Source organism: Aspergillus campestris, assembly GCF_002847485.1.
Source record: "Aspergillus campestris IBT 28561 chromosome Unknown P168scaffold_1, whole genome shotgun sequence".
NCBI lineage: Eukaryota > Fungi > Ascomycota > Eurotiomycetes > Eurotiales > Aspergillaceae > Aspergillus > Aspergillus campestris.
Genome location: NW_020194336.1, coordinates 4,522,587 through 4,538,852, shown reverse-complemented (window position 1 = coordinate 4,538,852; position 16,266 = coordinate 4,522,587). Strand labels below are relative to the sequence as shown.

At 51.6% G+C, this 16,266-nt stretch overlaps 6 protein-coding genes across 6 annotated transcripts; 4 read left to right on the top strand and 2 right to left on the bottom strand.

Annotated features, from left to right (window-relative positions):
- The first annotated feature begins 168 nt into the window (after positions 1-168).
- Positions 169-1,079, top strand: P168DRAFT_287338 (uncharacterized protein). The gene is made up of 2 exons (XM_024836553.1): positions 169-294; positions 352-1,079. The coding sequence occupies exons 1-2, from the start codon at positions 196-198 to the stop codon at positions 877-879; spliced, it is 627 nt and encodes a 208-aa protein (XP_024697871.1). The 5' UTR covers positions 169-195; the 3' UTR covers positions 880-1,079.
- P168DRAFT_263670 (phosphatidylinositol N-acetylglucosaminyltransferase subunit A/GPI3) lies at positions 1,030-2,574 on the bottom strand (the record flags this gene model as incomplete). The annotated part of the gene is made up of 2 exons (XM_024834814.1): positions 2,105-2,574; positions 1,030-2,044 (listed from the first exon to the last, which is right to left on the bottom strand). Exons 1-2 carry the CDS (start codon positions 2,557-2,559, stop codon positions 1,030-1,032), a joined length of 1,470 nt encoding a protein of 489 aa, XP_024697870.1. The 5' UTR covers positions 2,560-2,574.
- A 355-nt stretch (positions 2,575-2,929) lies between these two features.
- P168DRAFT_287337 (putative ATP-dependent RNA helicase DBP6) lies at positions 2,930-5,564 on the top strand. The gene has a single exon (XM_024836552.1). The coding sequence runs from the start codon at positions 2,980-2,982 to the stop codon at positions 5,497-5,499; it is 2,520 nt and encodes an 839-aa protein (XP_024697869.1). The 5' UTR covers positions 2,930-2,979; the 3' UTR covers positions 5,500-5,564.
- Positions 5,565-8,931: 3,367 nt separating this feature from the next.
- P168DRAFT_287333 (putative acyl-CoA:6-aminopenicillanic-acid-acyltransferase) lies at positions 8,932-10,722 on the top strand. Its single transcript, XM_024836551.1, has 3 exons — positions 8,932-9,312; positions 9,387-9,800; positions 9,865-10,722. Exons 1-3 carry the CDS (start codon positions 9,256-9,258, stop codon positions 10,498-10,500), a joined length of 1,107 nt encoding a protein of 368 aa, XP_024697868.1. The 5' UTR covers positions 8,932-9,255; the 3' UTR covers positions 10,501-10,722.
- Positions 10,723-12,502: 1,780 nt separating this feature from the next.
- P168DRAFT_315285 (FAD-dependent oxidoreductase) lies at positions 12,503-13,895 on the top strand (the record flags this gene model as incomplete). Its single annotated transcript, XM_024839883.1, has 2 exons — positions 12,503-13,474; positions 13,530-13,895. The coding sequence occupies 2 exons, from the start codon at positions 12,503-12,505 to the stop codon at positions 13,893-13,895; spliced, it is 1,338 nt and encodes a 445-aa protein (XP_024697867.1).
- A 464-nt stretch (positions 13,896-14,359) lies between these two features.
- Positions 14,360-16,027, bottom strand: P168DRAFT_301813 (uncharacterized protein; the record flags this gene model as incomplete). Its single annotated transcript, XM_024838573.1, has 1 exon — positions 14,360-16,027. The coding sequence occupies exon 1, from the start codon at positions 15,689-15,691 to the stop codon at positions 14,360-14,362; it is 1,332 nt and encodes a 443-aa protein (XP_024697866.1). The 5' UTR covers positions 15,692-16,027.
- Between the last annotated feature and the right edge of the window lie 239 nt (positions 16,028-16,266).

Here is a 16,266-nt window from a genome sequence, read left to right as displayed (position 1 = left end):
CAGGAAACTGTCCCAATGTCTGAATCTTGTCGTAAATGCAAGAGGCGTTGGGTCCTTATCATTCTGACGTCATGGCAGCGTATTCCATTGTGAGTGCATATAAAGATGCGCTCTGGGGTTATTGTTATGGCTCGTACCAAGTCTAAATTTTTTTTAAAAAAAACACTTCTCATAGAGAGATTCACGTCTGCAACAATGAGCACCCAAAACTACGAGTCGTTGAACCCCAAGCAAGGGGAATTTTTCCCCCACGAGCATCCCGACCAGGTTCATCAACATCATCCACACGGCGGAGTATGTTGCTCTATATCCAAACCGAAAGTGTGCAAACAAGCTAACAACCGCCTACAGCACCAGCCGGGACGCAAAGTCGGCGGCAACGACGACGTCCGCGAGTCCCACGCACAGACATTCCCCCCCGGCACAGCCCCCGCCAGCAACTCCTACTCGCCGAACCCCTACAACACCGTCCCGGGCCAGGCAATGAACCCTAACGTGGAACGATCCCACGGCAAGGAGTCGACGGGGACGTCAGCTGCTGACACCATGATGGGCGCTACTTCGCAAGACGTCCACCGGGGCCTTGGCCAGCCTGCGTCCGGGCAGTCCAGCGCTGAACTCCACCATGATGGCCAGCCTGGCCGCAAGCATCACGGCTCGGGGCTTGAGGGTGTCGGCGCCTCTAAGCCTGAAAAATTCGAGCGCACCATGCCTAGCCAGCGTGGCATTGAGCGGGATGAGGCTCAGGGTGGCCAGCGCGGGGATAAGGGGTTTTTGGGGGCTGAGGAGAAATTTCCTGAGGGGGCGGAGTCGATTACTCGCGAGTGGAAGTATGAGCCCAGTACAAAGCATACGGACAGGCGTCATGGGCATGCTTAGCGGTCTTGTATCTTGAGTTGTATATTCTTTATTATCCATTAATTATCAATAGCAAGGGTATCACAGGTCTCTGTTTTCGCAAACAGTAAGTTGTCGAATGGGTCAGGCGTAAGCAACAGTAGGGTCAACGAGGAGAATGGGAGACGGAGTTCAGGACGCTAAATGAGATCTGGAGCCTTTGCTGCTGTTGTTCAAACCGTCATTTTCGCTCTTCTGTTCCACTTTCTTCGGCCAGCTGCGGGCAATGTCGATATTGACCCGCGGGAACCACATCTCCAGAAAAATATAGAGCAAAAAATCAATGACCACGCAGAGGCAGAAGAGCTTGCCAGCCCAGACACCGCAGCCGTAGTACCGCTTCAGCCGGTCGATTAGAGCAAAACTCCGCACTCGGTCCCCGCTGGCGTCTAGCCCTTGTCCGGGGTAGTACCCGTAAAACTCTTCCGGTCTGATATCCCCGCAGATACCATTGTAGACGCGCTCTGTCCGCTGCGCCACGTCTCTCCAGGAATACATCATCTTAACTTGGTCGTGGAAGCGGTCAGTGCGCACTTTATTTGAGCGCAATGCCGCAATGGCCTTTCCGGTGGCCATTACAAGGTCGTCTTCCTCCGGTTTGGCAAATGTGGTCATATGCTGAGGTAGCACCTCCGGGATGCCCCCGACACGTGTGCATACCACGTACAGACCACAACTAGCGGCCTCGACAATGACCGTGCCAAAGGCCTCGGTTAGACTCGGATGCAGGTAGATGTGGCCTCGAATCATGACATCGCGGACCTCTTCATGTCGCACAGGGCCAAGCATTTCGACCTTGTCTTGTAGGACATTCCTTTCCAGCATTTGTTCGAGGTCGATGGCCTTGGGTCCAGACCCGGCGATGATGAAGCGTACATTCGGATGAGACGCTAATATTCTCGGGATAGCGGCGATCAACAAATCCGTCCCTTTGTTGTAAAAGAGGCGCGAGATAACCACAATTGTAATCGTGTCGTCTGGCCCCAGTAGCTCTGGTGAAGCCTGTACCTCCTGAGATCCCCCAGATAGTCTATCCGTTATTCGGGGAGTGTAGGCCCGTGGCCGGAAGTTCTCCGCAACGACGGCGTTAGGAATTACAGATACCATCAATGGATCTAACGATGCTCGAAGGACTGTGTTCTCTTTACTGTAGGGTGTGTTAGCTTCGCATGAGTGGGTTGCGCATGGATCATCAGTCTGCGCTCACCATGTATGGCTGACGCAAATCACATGGTCAACGTCACTTAAGATGAACTTAAGCAGCTTGTTCGTCAAGATAGACCCAGCGTCTGCAAATCCAAAGAGCGAGTGGTCTGTAAACACAGTCCGCAGACCCATAGTCCGGGCGTGAAGAATGGCTTCGTGACAAAAGCTACTCAACGAAGCGTGTCCATGTACAATCTGAATCTGTTCGCGTATAACGATGTTTCTAAAGATCGGAAAGAAAGAGAAGACCGTGGGCATAGTCGACTCGCGATAAATGACGAAGAAAGGTACATGGTAGACCTTCAATCCATTTGTGAGATAACGGACGCCCGTTCGACCCTGATAAGCATGTGTAATGATAACCACTTTATGGCCCCGATCGATAAGCTTCGTCGACAATTGGTAAATGTGACATTCTACTCCACCCGGTTGAGGGAAGAAGAAGTCACAGGCCATGCTATGCGACGCTGGTTAGACAGGAAGGACTAGTTCTGGGCCACTGCGACTCACGCAATGTTATAAGGCATGTTGGCTGTGGGTGCACTTATGCAGATACATCCAGAACGCGGTAATTGAGTAGTTTCGCTTCAGTCTGTCCATGTTCAGACACTTTCCGCAGGTATCAGCATGGAGCGTGACGCTGACACTGCGTAGTGGAGGAGAAGGTCATCACCGTCGCCAAGTAAAAGGGATGTTGATGATCGCCCAAAGGTCCAGACCCTGGCGGCAGCCCAGGCGGTGTGCAGTTTCTGCCGTCAGAAATAATCCCCGCTAACAAGAAATATTCGGAGAAAAAAGATACCATCCGCGCAACGCCGTTGATACTCTCCATTTACTTCTCCAAGCTTGCGCTTGTACTGCGCTTTCACATTGACGATGGCCGGTGACCCCCGTGCGAATGCTACTTCACCTCACAGCAAGAAAACCCATAAGCGGAAGAGAGATCTAGATGCCTCCGCTGCCACCACATCGACTGCGACGCCCACCAAGAAGTCAAAGAAAACCCAAAGCCCGTCGGAAACCCCTATCTCCGCCAAAAGCAAACGGAAGAACAGAAGAGAGGTCGAAGACCCTGTCGATGGGAGTGTTCAAGAGGATGCGACCCCGAAGAAAAGTGCTGTCTCGCCGGCTAGCGGCAAGACAACAACCCCAAATGAAGATGTTGGAGACGCTAGGGGAAAGAAGAAATCGAGGAAAGACAAGCGGAAATCTTCAGGAAATGATAACGAATCGCTTGGTGATGCTACGGATCTAACAAAGGATGCAAAGGATGCAAAGAAGAGAAAGGACAATGCTGAAACTTCGGAGTCGCGCAGAGAGGCAGCGGCAACAGACTCTGCACCCAGCGAAGATGAGAAGTCGAAGCCGGCCAAGAATAAGTTCTCTGGGGTCCTGTCGAAATTTGAAAGATCGACCAAGGTCAAAGAGTCGGCCAAGGTGAAGGAAGATCAGCCGGACGAGACCGAAGAAACAGGACCAGAACCCGTCATTGCCCAGGGTCTGGAACCACTACCTCAACCGGAGCCTGTGCCTGAACAAGTCGAGAAGCCCACGTACTCTTCACTTCCTTCGTGGCTGGCCAATCCTCTCCGTACATCGACTGAAGCAAAGGGCAAGTTTGCTGACCTTGGCATCGAACCTAATCTTCTACGCACACTCGAAAACAATGGGTACAAGGAGGCGTTTGCGGTGCAGTCAACGGTGATTCCACTACTTCTCAAGGGACCCAAGAGCCATCGGGGTGATCTGTGTATTTCGGCTGCTACTGGGTCGGGAAAGACCTTGTCTTACGTGCTTCCAATGGTGACTGCCATGGAACAATTGCCAGCTCCCAGGCTCCGAGGTTTAATCGTGGTGCCCACCAGAGAGCTAGTCAAGCAAGCCCGAGAAGCGTCTGAGCTCTGCGCTGCAGGCTCGGGTCTCCGAGTTGCCTCGGCTGTGGGCAATGTAGCGATCAAGGATGAGCAGCGCTCGTTAATGCGTGTCGACCAGGTTCACGGCCCGGAGAAATTCAAGCTACGGCAGCAGGACCAATTGACACCCGATGACTGGACGAATTTCAGCCTGAAGGACTATATTGCCGACGCAGGAGAGCAAAGCGAGTCATTGCCTGGCTACATCCAAAAGACCGAGGCGAACGTCGACATTCTGATCTGCACGCCGGGTCGTCTTGTCGATCATCTACGTTACACAAAAGGGTTCACCCTCAAAGATCTGGAATGGCTTGTCATCGATGAAGCTGATCGGCTATTGAACGAGAGCTTCCAAGAATGGGTTGAAGTGGTGATGGATTCGCTGGATTCGCGAAAGGCGACAGACGCTTTCGGCTTCAGCGGGAAGTTTACGGCAGATGTTGGCCTTCCTATTCATACTAGAGAACCCAAAAAGGTGATTCTCAGTGCCACTATGACAAGGGACATTACGAAGCTCAATACTCTTCGGCTTGTCCACCCCAAGTTGGTCCTTGTCGGGCAAGAGTCGGGTCCCGCTGGGGAGAACGAAGACGAGATGGCTGTCGATCGCCCGGATGATAGGTTTATTCTTCCCCACACCCTCAAAGAGTTCACGGTGTCTGTGGGAGATGAATCGCAGAAGCCGCTCTATCTTTTGCGCCTCTTACTCTCGAACATTAATATCAGCAGCGATGCCAACCAGGAACCCAGCATTGATAGCGCGAAGTCGGATACGAGCTCAGACTATACCAGCTCCGAGGGCTCCGACTCTGAGGATTCTGACTCCGATGACACAAGCTCCGATGGCTCATCTTCTGACGAGTCCGATGAGGGCTCTTCGGAGGATAGCTCATCTGACAGCGACTCTGAGTCCGAGGATGAAGTGATGCAAGATAAGCCTAGCCGTTCTGCGGAGTCCAGCGTCTTGATCTTCACAAAGTCATCTGAGTCTGCATCTCGACTTTCCCGCCTGTTGGCTCTGCTTGATCCATCATTAGCCAGTCGCATCGGAACCATCATCAAATCCAACAACTCTTCGGCGTCGCGCAAGACGCTAACCGCCTATCGCCAAGGCAAGATATCCATCATCATCGCTACGGACCGTGCTTCTCGTGGTCTTGATCTGCAATCGCTATCGCACGTGATCAACTATGATGTGCCACCCAGCGTCACCACATACGTCCACCGCGTGGGTCGTACGGCACGAGCTGGTCGGGAAGGCTCGGCATGGACACTCGTCGCTCATCGGGAAGGCAGATGGTTTGGAAATGAGATCTCTCGCTCCATTGATGGTAAAATCACCCGGTTTACCAAGGTGGAGAAGGTGAGCGTGAAGCTTGATGACATGAAGGCCGTCAAGTCGAGGTACGGAGCGGCACTGGAAGCTCTTGGGGAGGAAGTGAAAAGGGGAGGTATGGTGAAGTCTAGCAAAACGAACGCGTGAAACGCGATTGATACCAATGCTTGAGTTTTCGACCAATTCACTTCTATCATGTTATTATAGAACTCGTCCTACAGCTTTTTCTGCCATCGGTGGCTATACATAGGTTGTTTAAACTTGTCATCCCCAAATGCCCCCTGTAGTTTTCCACCATGGAAACCAGACTCTTTCCTTGTCAAATCCGATTTCTCCCTGACTCGCCTCGCCTTTTAGCGAGAGTGATCGGCCCCATCTTCCCCGCAAAGATAGTCCAACTTGGCATCATCGAAGTTAAAGTCAAGATCGGCAATCCTTCTCCTTCCATCCATTGACAATACCTGATTGGCTTCTCCCTTATCCTATCTGTGGTCCAATCCCAGGTCTAACGCCTCGAGAAACAACACCGAGCCGATAGCTATCTATCCAACATCAGAAAATCCCTCATCCCCCAAAGCGAACGCAGCGATGACGTGTGGATTGCCTGCTTGTCAAGATCGATTGATTGGTTACTTCGCCTTTGCATTTGACAGGCTGGAAGTGAACTCCCTTGCTTCCCCGGAAAGTGGCACTCTGACTGGCGCAGTGCGGGCTTCAGCCTCTTCAGGGATGGAATGCAATGACCCTTTCCGTTTGGCATTGCCATCCTTGTCCAGGAAACAAGTGGCTGGAACATTGGAGCGAGGCCGTCCAACTCGAAACACGACTGCATTGGATAAAACCTTAAGGCTTTTCTTAGCGCCAGCCAGATGTCGTATTCTAGATTGTGTACCACTGTACTCCCTGTCCATCACATGCAATCCCCGTTGGTTTCCTGGATGTTAACTGATAACATCACTGCGCAGACGCTAGTAGCTTCCAGTATCAGAATACGGAAACTGCCACTCCGGGATACTTGCTTTCGTGGGAGCTTCAATGGGCACTGCCACGCTCAATGGGAGATAGTATTGGCTTGGCGTACTTGGCCTTATCCACAGATACGAAGTCGTCCTTTCTTTGGCTAGTAGTTATAGGCAGCATAATATCTTTTAGATTAATGGCTAAGTAGGTTATCTATCTGAATGGTTAGTCTTGTATATGCTATCAAGCAGGAACCGAGGTTCTAGCTAGGTGCGACGACAATATAGGCTCGCATGTGTCTTATTGTGTACGTTATCTATCGAATCTCTACAGACACGTAGCATTCTATGAATAGGTTGAATGTTTGGAATGTGAAGGACGTAGTGGACTTCACTGTATGTTCTATTTCTTGGCTAACGAAGAATCCGATCGTTTAGGCTAGATTTCGTGGTGCTGGGTTGATACGTATTGGAGTTGTTAATGCGAGGTTAGCCATAGACCAGCTCCAAGATAGAGTACTCATTGCTAAAGTAGTCCCATCCATAGCCATCGAAGATAAGTTGGAAATTGTCCAATAGAAGGGGATGCTGTTGGAGATCCTGGGGGAGAACATATCGCGAATAACTTGAACGCCTTGGTTGGCATGAGACTTGTAGCCCTGTCATGATGCGCTGTGGATGATTCAGACATGCCTGGAGGCCTCAGACTCTTCGGTGTAGCACTGGTATGCAGAGATACTATCCATCTAGGAGGAATGTATGGGTAGTATATACAGCTCGCAACACTGTGGCTGTCTATCTCAGTACCGACTGTTTCTTTGCCACATTGGTGTATATCAAGCAAAACTTTCGGTTTTTGCGCGGTATCAGTTTTTCTGCCAACAGAAGCATCGTGGAATTCGAGCACTTGAGCATACGCTAGCCGCCTGTTTGATGAAGATCCCGGAGATGGCTCCAAGGCAAGGCCCATATCCGACAGCGCAATACCTCGGTAGACATGGGAAAATCCATGGTATCTCGAGAATACTTCACGCGACTGTTATGCCAGTGGTCAGACGACTCAAAAATGACCACTGTGCACACAGGATGCTGTCAGAAAAAGCAGTGAGGTCGTCAGTGCAGATCAGTGTGAGTGGGTCTGAGATAACATACGATCGTCCATCTATTTTTGCTTTTGATGCAGGTTGATTACCCACATTCTGGTAGTGGGTCACGAACGGCCGACAGTTGCGATCGATTTCCACACCTCCCTCCTTCACAATCTGCTCGTTGAACTTCTGAATACCTTCATCTCGACGAGTAAAACAAGAATTCCGTAGAAAAAATCATGGTAAACACCCCCATCTCAAGGAATCACCAATTCCAGTCTGCGGGGATATGTTTGGGGTTGCACTATCGACCAGGGATCGTCCCCACACTCCCGAACACTGCAACTCACGAGGATACCCGATGGTTGTATGGTGCGACTGCAACGATCTTCGTAAAGGGACATTCAGTGAGAGACACCCTTTCTCGGAGCCTGATGCCAAAGTGGTGCCAGGAAAACCATCTCACTCAGAGAATCGGTTCAAGGGCAGGGAAATGTTACAATGTGATTGTGGGCCCACGGTCTGCTACCCCCCTTTAAATTCTCTCGCTAGCCTCGCGCATCCGGTTCCACTCTCTCGACTATTGTATCATAGTGACCGGTTCTCCCTCCACCCCACCTGGGGATCTGACCGGTTTTGGGTCGCTTGTAGCAGCCGGATTGTCGCCCACGCCGTACTAGTCCTGCGGGCGGCCTTTAGTTACATCTGGCCTCACTGACACGGCAGGGAAGGGCACGAGAGCTGCTCTGCCAGATAAGCGAAGCAACGGTCATTCTCGGATCATAAGAATTCATATGAAGCATGCATCGACAGATGTCGAAGAGGAAAGGTAGTCGAGCAAGAAACTTTGATGTGATGCCATCGCACGGCAGAGGAGGTGTGGAGGAGGCGGGCCATAGGAAATAAGAGCAGCCAAACACGAGGGCGTCGGAACAGCCACCGATGAAGGAAATATATTGGTCGGCGCCTTGGTGAATTTGCCTAAACTGGAAATACCAATGCACGAAAGGGACCAAGGACAGGCTTCGGTGGCCCATGAAGCCGAGACTAGGCGGACCAGGTTACCATGACATGATGTTACAATAGTACTCCTTGATAATGGCGAATTGGTCAATGAGGAGCCTGGCGCTGACTTGGCTTCTTGGTCAGGCAACCACACAAGCTGCTTCCCCCCATCATCTGAAATCCCTCATCACTTTCAATCCACTCGACTTTCTCTCCACTCACACCCCCCATTCAAGTCGGTAACCTTTCTGCATGCCAATATCAGCCTCGACGCCACTTGTAGCAGCCAAACTCAGCCATTGCATGCCAAAAGACATCAGTGGCGGTCCGGAGGGAACCCTCCCTTTGGAGTTTTCCAGATGATCCTCACAAAGGTGAGGCGCACGGCCAGTGCAACCAGCCTGAACAGGCACTAGATTGGCGCCGAGTGGTTTGGCCCCTGGCATCCCTGCTAGCACTGGGAGGTCGCCAAACCGGACCACCAGTGAACTAATTCGACGCTATGATGTAACTAACAACCGAGTCTTGCATCTTTATCGCTAACCCCGCGAGCCCGTGAGGGGCTTCCCATTAGCCCGCGTGGGTTGCTCCACTTGGGCCTTACACGGTGGCTGCTGACTGGCTTATACTCAGACCCGACTGCTATTCGGGCGGAGATACCCGGGAAAATAAGGAATGGATCGTCTCCAATCAGACGGATGGGTTGGATGTGGTATACTTGCTCCTGAGACTTATATACGACCCCGGAATCCCCTCGACGGCCGGGTTGTTTCCTCGCAAACCCTGCACAGATTTTCTTCAGCGAGCGCTTGAATTTATCATTTCAAACTTATCTGTCCTCATCATCCATCATGCAGTTGAAGGCTCGAGGTCCCACGAAGCTTGATCTCCGGGGAAGCCCTAGAAAGGTACGGCCTCAGGTTCTTCCGATCCTGTGGATCAAGGACTTATGGATTGACCACGTTGGCTAACACTCCGACAGATCGGCTTCCAACATGGCCTGCAACTGCAGCGTCAAATCAAGGATCAAATCTCCGTCTATGAGGAGATGTTCAGCTTCACCTCCCAGGTGTCCTGGGAAACGGTCAAGGACTATGCCAGGGAGTTTCAGGTGACCCTCCAGCGCTTGACCCCGGATCTTTACTCCGAGATGGAAGGGATCGCCGAGGGCGCCGGACTGGACGTCCTGGACATTGTCGCGCTCAACTGTCGAAGCGAGCTGGCCCTGGAGCTGTACACAAATGTTGCAGACGGCTGTACAAGTGTCTCGTGGAAGAAGAGCGAGAATTCCCGACTCTTGGCACAGAACTGGGACTGGACGTCTCTGGTGTCAGGCAATATCGTGCTCATGTCCGTTGAGCGCGAGGGAAAGCCCAAGGTGTACATGGTAACGGAGGTAAGCCATGACTAACTCATCTAACTACGCATTGTGAGACACGGCACTAACACTTCCACGTCAGGCCGGGGTCGTCGGTAAAATCGGATTCAACAGCGCTGGAGTCGGCGTAGGTCTCAATGCCATCAAAGCGCGCCCGTGCGAGACCTCCAAGCTCCCAATCCACGTCGCGCTGCGTCTCTGCCTAGAGAGCACGTCCGTCGACCAAGCACTGAGCACGATCTCCAAGCTCGGTGGTCTCGCCTCCGCGCAGTACATCGTTCTCGCGGACAATGAACGGTCGTTGGGGCTGGAGCTCTCGCCTTTGGGCGACTTTGTTCTCGAAGAAGACGACAATGGCATCGTCACGCACACCAACCACTTTATCGCGAACCGTTCGATCGGTGACGAGCCATGGCAGCCCGATTCGGACACCCGGCTGCGGCGCGTGCAACAGCTGTGCAGCGAGCTGATGGACGATGGCGTGCACGGGAAGCACGCTACGCCCGCGATCCTCCGCGACCGGATCTTCTCCGACATGTACAACATGCCCAACTCCATCTGCCGACAGGCGGATCTCACGCGGCACCCGACGATGCGTAGCTCGACGCTGTTCAACATCGTCATGAACCTTGAGCCTGACAATCTGAGGGCCGAGGTTGTAATCGGGCAACCAGGGTCGGGTATTGAGAGTTCAGTGGTCACTATGCCATGGGCTTAGATTGACTTTTCTTCCATGACTTGTCACTTTTGGGGGTTTTACTTCTTTCTGCGTTGTCATAATTAGCTTGGAGTTCAAGAGTTAGGATGGTTTACACATACCCAATTTGTAACAAATTTTTACCTATTTTATGATTGCTACATGAATATCTTGAATATCCTACATCAATATTCCAAAGTTACATGTACACTGGGAGTGATAGATATCATAAGACATGCACCGTCTATCTTCACTAACAGTGTACATGGTCACCACGCTAGGTTCATGGGCCTCACCATACACTTCACCTGCTAAGTAGGGTCATTTTCTTACTATTTCATATATATTTGATTTTATCTATCATCTATGGATTTCTATCCATTGATTCCTCCTTCTGATTGGAAGCCCCGAGAACAATATTGTTCTCTTTCCCATACACACACACACACTTCCACAAAGAGTGAGAGACATATACATAGTGTTGTGAGACATACAATCAGCCAACATCAGCTGACTTGCTGGGTTTGCCCCTATATATTGTTTTCTTGCTCTTCATGTTTTTTCTCCATTCTTGCAACTGTTCGCAACCCTTTTCATACCTATGAGAATACTGAATATCATCAATATTTTGACCGTTCCATCAGTCTCCCACATATACGAAAGCAGACTTCAGATAAACACCAGCTATCTTGTATTATCGTTTTCTTTGGGGTACATGGGTCAGCAAAATATAATTACCTAACAAAAAACATTGTGCTGAAATAGAATAAGGGCATTGCTACTCGACTATAAGGGATATCATGATACTTTTGGCCTTCGCAGGTGCCCTATATCCAGTGCGACACACTGTGATTTCCATGAACTAAGCTTCTGGCTTTTAGATTTAGTATCCCACAAGACTTGAGCTACATTTGCAATCATGAACATCATCCAGCTCAAGCCTATTGGGGATGCGTATAACTCCTTTCAACACAAGATGGCTCCAACAGACAGAAGATGGGTAGGCTGAATGCCTTCATGTGGGGATTTACTTGACCATAACACTAGCTAGGCTATCACTTTGGTTCACTTGGTATGGTGGGCCTGACGAATGTCAGTCCAGAGTGGGCTGACATTTGTATTTGTCTCACACAACGACCTGTCAACTTCTATCTCGCATGATCACACTGGCTATCCAGCCCGGTACAAAGTCAGGGGAGTTGCCGCACTATATCTAGAAGTATCCGCCATGAGTACCGTTCCATGGATGGATCAAGACTCCCCAGGAAGGCACGGCCGCGGAGATCCAAAGCATACGGCGGGTCTATACTACCTATAAAGGCGCCACTGGTATATTGGCAGCACATCCTGTTAAACGGGGTTTATAGGATGGGTTCTAGGTAAAGGTTCTTGGTTAAGACGTCATGGCAAACATTGCAATACCCCGAATCTCAGAACAATTCGAACAGGGCTGACAATATGGTGGCGTGTCTGGACCGAATCTAAACTCAAGCTCGAATTCGTGGCGGTTATCTGTTGTGTGGAATCAGATGTCGGCCAATCCTCGGTTGTCTGCAGACTAGTGGTTGTTGTTCCAGCCAATTCCTGATATCTGGGGTTATTCGCCACTTCACATGGATGAAAATATGGTCAAAACAAGGCAGTGGCAACGGCTAGACCGGCTGTCGAAATATAAGGTTCAACCGCGGCGTATGACCGCTGTTATATTCCATCCTACCACGGCTTTCTTGGGGCAACCCACTGTAAGTGACAGTATCGGTAAGCTATCTGATCCAAACCGCCCGAAAGCCCAGTGCCACTAACAGATTACATAGGGAGATATTTTCCGGCCTTAGATTGGACCCTTAGACCACCACACGATCCTTCAAGCCCACCATTCCTGTTCTGATCACTACAGTCGCCGGTCATAGCGAACTGACAAACCATGCTTGCAACAACATAGTCTTGAATAAAATCCGTTCGTGGAGATTGAGGTAGATTCCACCTGTCAATACTTCTGTGATTTGACGTGGACGTTCCCAAGATGCCTCGCAAAATCGCCATCATCGGCGCCGGTATCGCTGGACTAGCCTCTGCCATTTCTCTCTCCAATGAACTCACACCGAAGCTATCCGACCTCGAGATTATAGTCTACGAGCGGTCAAAGGAGCTATCCACCGCAGGAGGCGCCATCAGCCTGACTCCTATCGCGCAGCGTCATCTCGACGACCTCGGCGTCCTATCGAAGCTCAATCAGATGGGGCCCGAGGCAGGCGTGGAAGTCGACACTATCGACCTTTTCGCCCTCAACTCGGGCCGGCGCCTGGGCCCGCTGCGACTCACAGCCTCCAAAGACGCGGGGTGCGACAACTACAAGGGCCGTCGGGTGAAGCGCATCAGTCTGGCGCTCGCCATGGTCGCCGCCATCGAGGACCTACCAAAAGTGTCGATCCTCTACGGGAAGAAGCTCACCGGAGGGAACACGACAGACGATGGAGCAACACTGATCTTCGACGACGGCACGTCAGCGAGCGCAGATCTGGCGCTGGGCTGCGACGGGGTGCACTCGCCGACGCGCACGCGGATCGTCGACCCCGGCAACGAGTCAAAGTACTCCGGAGTCTCGTTCGTCCAGAGTATAACCAGCGCCGTGAACGCATCGCAGCCCACCCGCTCGGAGACCACGTCCCTGCACATCGGTCGTCACGGGTCCATTTTGACCAGCTACTGCGACCCCAATCGGGAGAAGCTCTTCGTTGCGGCCGTGCTCAAAGTGAACGAGATTCTCATTGAGAGGTACTATGCCGCGTTGGAGGGGGATGCTGCTGCACAGAACAGTATGAAGATGTCGCTGCGGTATCTGGTGCGCACGCAGTCGAACAACTCCCGTAGCCCGGCCCTCCGGAAGATGGTCGACCACGCGGAGGACTGGGCCCTGTGCCCTGTGTACCAGGTGCGGCCGGGTCGGCCGTGGCACCGTGGACGCATTATGCTGCTGGGCGATGCGGCACACGCGGTACGTCTACCATCTACTCTCTCCCATATCCAGAAACACAACTAACAGTCAACAGATGCCCCCGCGCGACGAATCCACCACCCATGCCCTCGAAGACGCCATCATCTTCTCACGCACACTTTCCCACAACATAGGCCAACCCATCGCCAACTCATTCCAAGAGTTCGAGTGCGAGCGCCGCGCATTCATCGACAACGCCTTCGACGAGTCCTTCCACCTCTGGCAGCGCAACCAGGACCTCGCCGCGTCCCTCAACTACCTCAAAGACCCAATGTCACCAATTTCGCGACCCGCGTCGCCCGATGTGAACGTTGAGCGAATCCCCCCGCTTTCGGTACCATTGCCGATGAATGATAGTTTCTCTGATCTGTCTGTTTGCTCGCTTACGCAAGAGTATCTCGGGAGTCATGGGATCATATAGATAACTTATGGCTGATGCGTGATGCATGGTAGGAGTTTTGTGTGCTTTACCTTTTCTAGTGGGACTTGGTTTAGTTGTTCGTCATGTTTCGGCGTTCTGGTTAGGTTGACGGTCATGAGTACATGCGTTACGAGATAGAACAAGATACTAGTCATGATATACTATACGAGATTGATAAGAACCTCATTTGTTGATCTATATCCACACTGCGTTATAGGTATGCTATGTCTACTACCGAACACGTATAACCACCGGAACGACGAACGGATGAGGAAGAGAAGAAGGAGAGGAAATTTTGAGTGGGGGGGTTATACTCCTGGGCCCCGTGACCTCCTGCCAAATGCATCTGTCTACACGTGCCAACAAGGGGAAACGAAACGAATGCAGCATTAAACATATACACACAAATTGACCATATACCAAGCCATCTATCTACACCCCAATTCCAATTCAACAACCCCACCCTAACCCCCTTCCCTCTTTACCTCCGTCGGATGCTTCTGCAAACTCTCGTACCACTGAATCCCGGAACCCACCAAGAAAGCCCACGACCCCCAAAACGTAGCCAAATTCGACTGATAAACCGCCCCCGAATTACCCTCCGCCGGGCCCAACACCCCACACAGCGTGAACCCAATCCCCCCCACAAAGTTCCACATCCCAATATGCCACCCCAGGGTCCGCGGCGCAGGTACATACCACTTCTTCTGCGTCTCGATGGCAAACAGCAGTCCGCTGGCGATGAAACACGCCCCGCCGGCCATCTGCGGTACCCAGAACACGCCGTTCGTCACCCGTCGACTCATGTGGTTGATTATGCCGGGGAGGCCTGTGAAGCCGGAGATCCAGAAGATGGTGGCGCCGATGAGCTGGATGAAGGATGCTTGGAAGCCGATCTCGCGGATGTAGTGCTTGCGGAGCTCGGTTAGGGTCGGGAGCCAGGTGAAGGAGCGGGTGCTGGCTCTGTCTGTGTCTCTGTCTCCGGTGGCTTTTTCGTCGGCTGGGGTGGAGCCATTCTCCAGACTGGCTGGAGAGGCAGAGGCAGAGGCAGAGGTAGAAGGACGGCGGTGGTGGTGTCTCATCTTCAGAAACGTTTTCCGATCCGCGTGGTGGTGAACGCAATCCTTTACGCTCGGCGCAATCTTGATAGTCTCCTTCTCCGGATGCCCTGGCCCACCACCATGAACAGCCTTCTCTAGCGCCCAGCCAAAACAATCCGCCTGGTTCTCGTTCACAGCCTCGAGGATCAAAAAAAAGCTGCCTATTTCGAAGATCGTGGCGCCCACAAACGCCGACACTCCTCCCGCGGTGAGGGTTTCATTCTTAAACGTCGACCCCGGATCTTGTAGCGGCAACCACACGAAGAAAGCGTTAATACACCAGACCACAGACCCCAGCGTGAAAATCACAGCCACAAGCCACGACACATCCCAGTACGCAAACACAGTCACCATGCGCAGGAGACCTTTCGCTATTGCGCGCGGCGCAGACGTCCGTCGCGGAAGGATATAGACCACCTCAGGTTTGGGCGGTGGTGGTGCTGTCGGTAACTGGACGCGGATCGCATGACGGCCTTTTCTGTTATCGCGGGATCGCCAGAGATGCTCGATGCGCGGTTTCTGGTCTTCGCGGGGGCGGTGGATGTGCGGTTCTTTTTCTTCGTGCGGTGGTGATGGTGGTGGATGGGGCTTGTGTAGCTTTGCGTGGGTGGGGTTGAGGAAGGATATGGGACCCCCGACGTGGGTGACCTCTGTCCCTGGGGAGGTCCGATACCGAAGGATGGATCTTCGGGGCATGGATGATACTGTATGGGAGTTTGGGGGTTGAATTTATCAGGAAATGTAGTACACTGGGAAGGTTAAGTTGAGTTGAGAGACAATGCTGGTGGATGATTACTGGCTGGGTGGAATTGACTTTCGAGCATGTGGGTGCATGGTGGTGATGTCGTACGATTTAGAGTATGCTTAAACAGACATTGTACTGTCTATATCTGCTTCATTAACAAGGGATATACGCTGTGAATTCATAGAACCATTTCATAAAGACTGAAGAATACATCAATCCTTACTTCTGCTTATGATACTCAACAAATACCATCACTGCAGTAGTATAGTCTCATCACAAGAATGGACAGTACAGAAAGTAAGAAGAATGACGGAGTCCAACTGACATCATCACTTCTGTACAACCCTATAACTACAACCACATTCCAACACCCGATGACTAATGCTACGTGGTTACCATGATATACTCACTTACCATATTATTGTATTACTAGTTTAGTATAGTAGGTTCACTTGATATTATAGGATATCATTCTAGTATGGAATGCTCACGATGCACTCATCTAAGCATACTGTACATCGCTTTT

Coding starts and splice junctions, on each gene's coding strand:
- P168DRAFT_287337 (XM_024836552.1), top strand. CDS start 2,980: ATGGCCGGTGACCCCCGTGCGAATGCTACTTCACCTCACAGCAAGAAA.
- P168DRAFT_287333 (XM_024836551.1), top strand. CDS start 9,256: ATGCAGTTGAAGGCTCGAGGTCCCACGAAGCTTGATCTCCGGGGAAGC. Junction 9,313..9,386: donor TCCGGGGAAGCCCTAGAAAG/GTACGGCCTCAG, acceptor ACACTCCGACAG/ATCGGCTTCCAACATGGCCT. Junction 9,801..9,864: donor AGGTGTACATGGTAACGGAG/GTAAGCCATGAC, acceptor CTTCCACGTCAG/GCCGGGGTCGTCGGTAAAAT.
- P168DRAFT_287338 (XM_024836553.1), top strand. CDS start 196: ATGAGCACCCAAAACTACGAGTCGTTGAACCCCAAGCAAGGGGAATTT. Junction 295..351: donor AACATCATCCACACGGCGGA/GTATGTTGCTCT, acceptor AACCGCCTACAG/CACCAGCCGGGACGCAAAGT.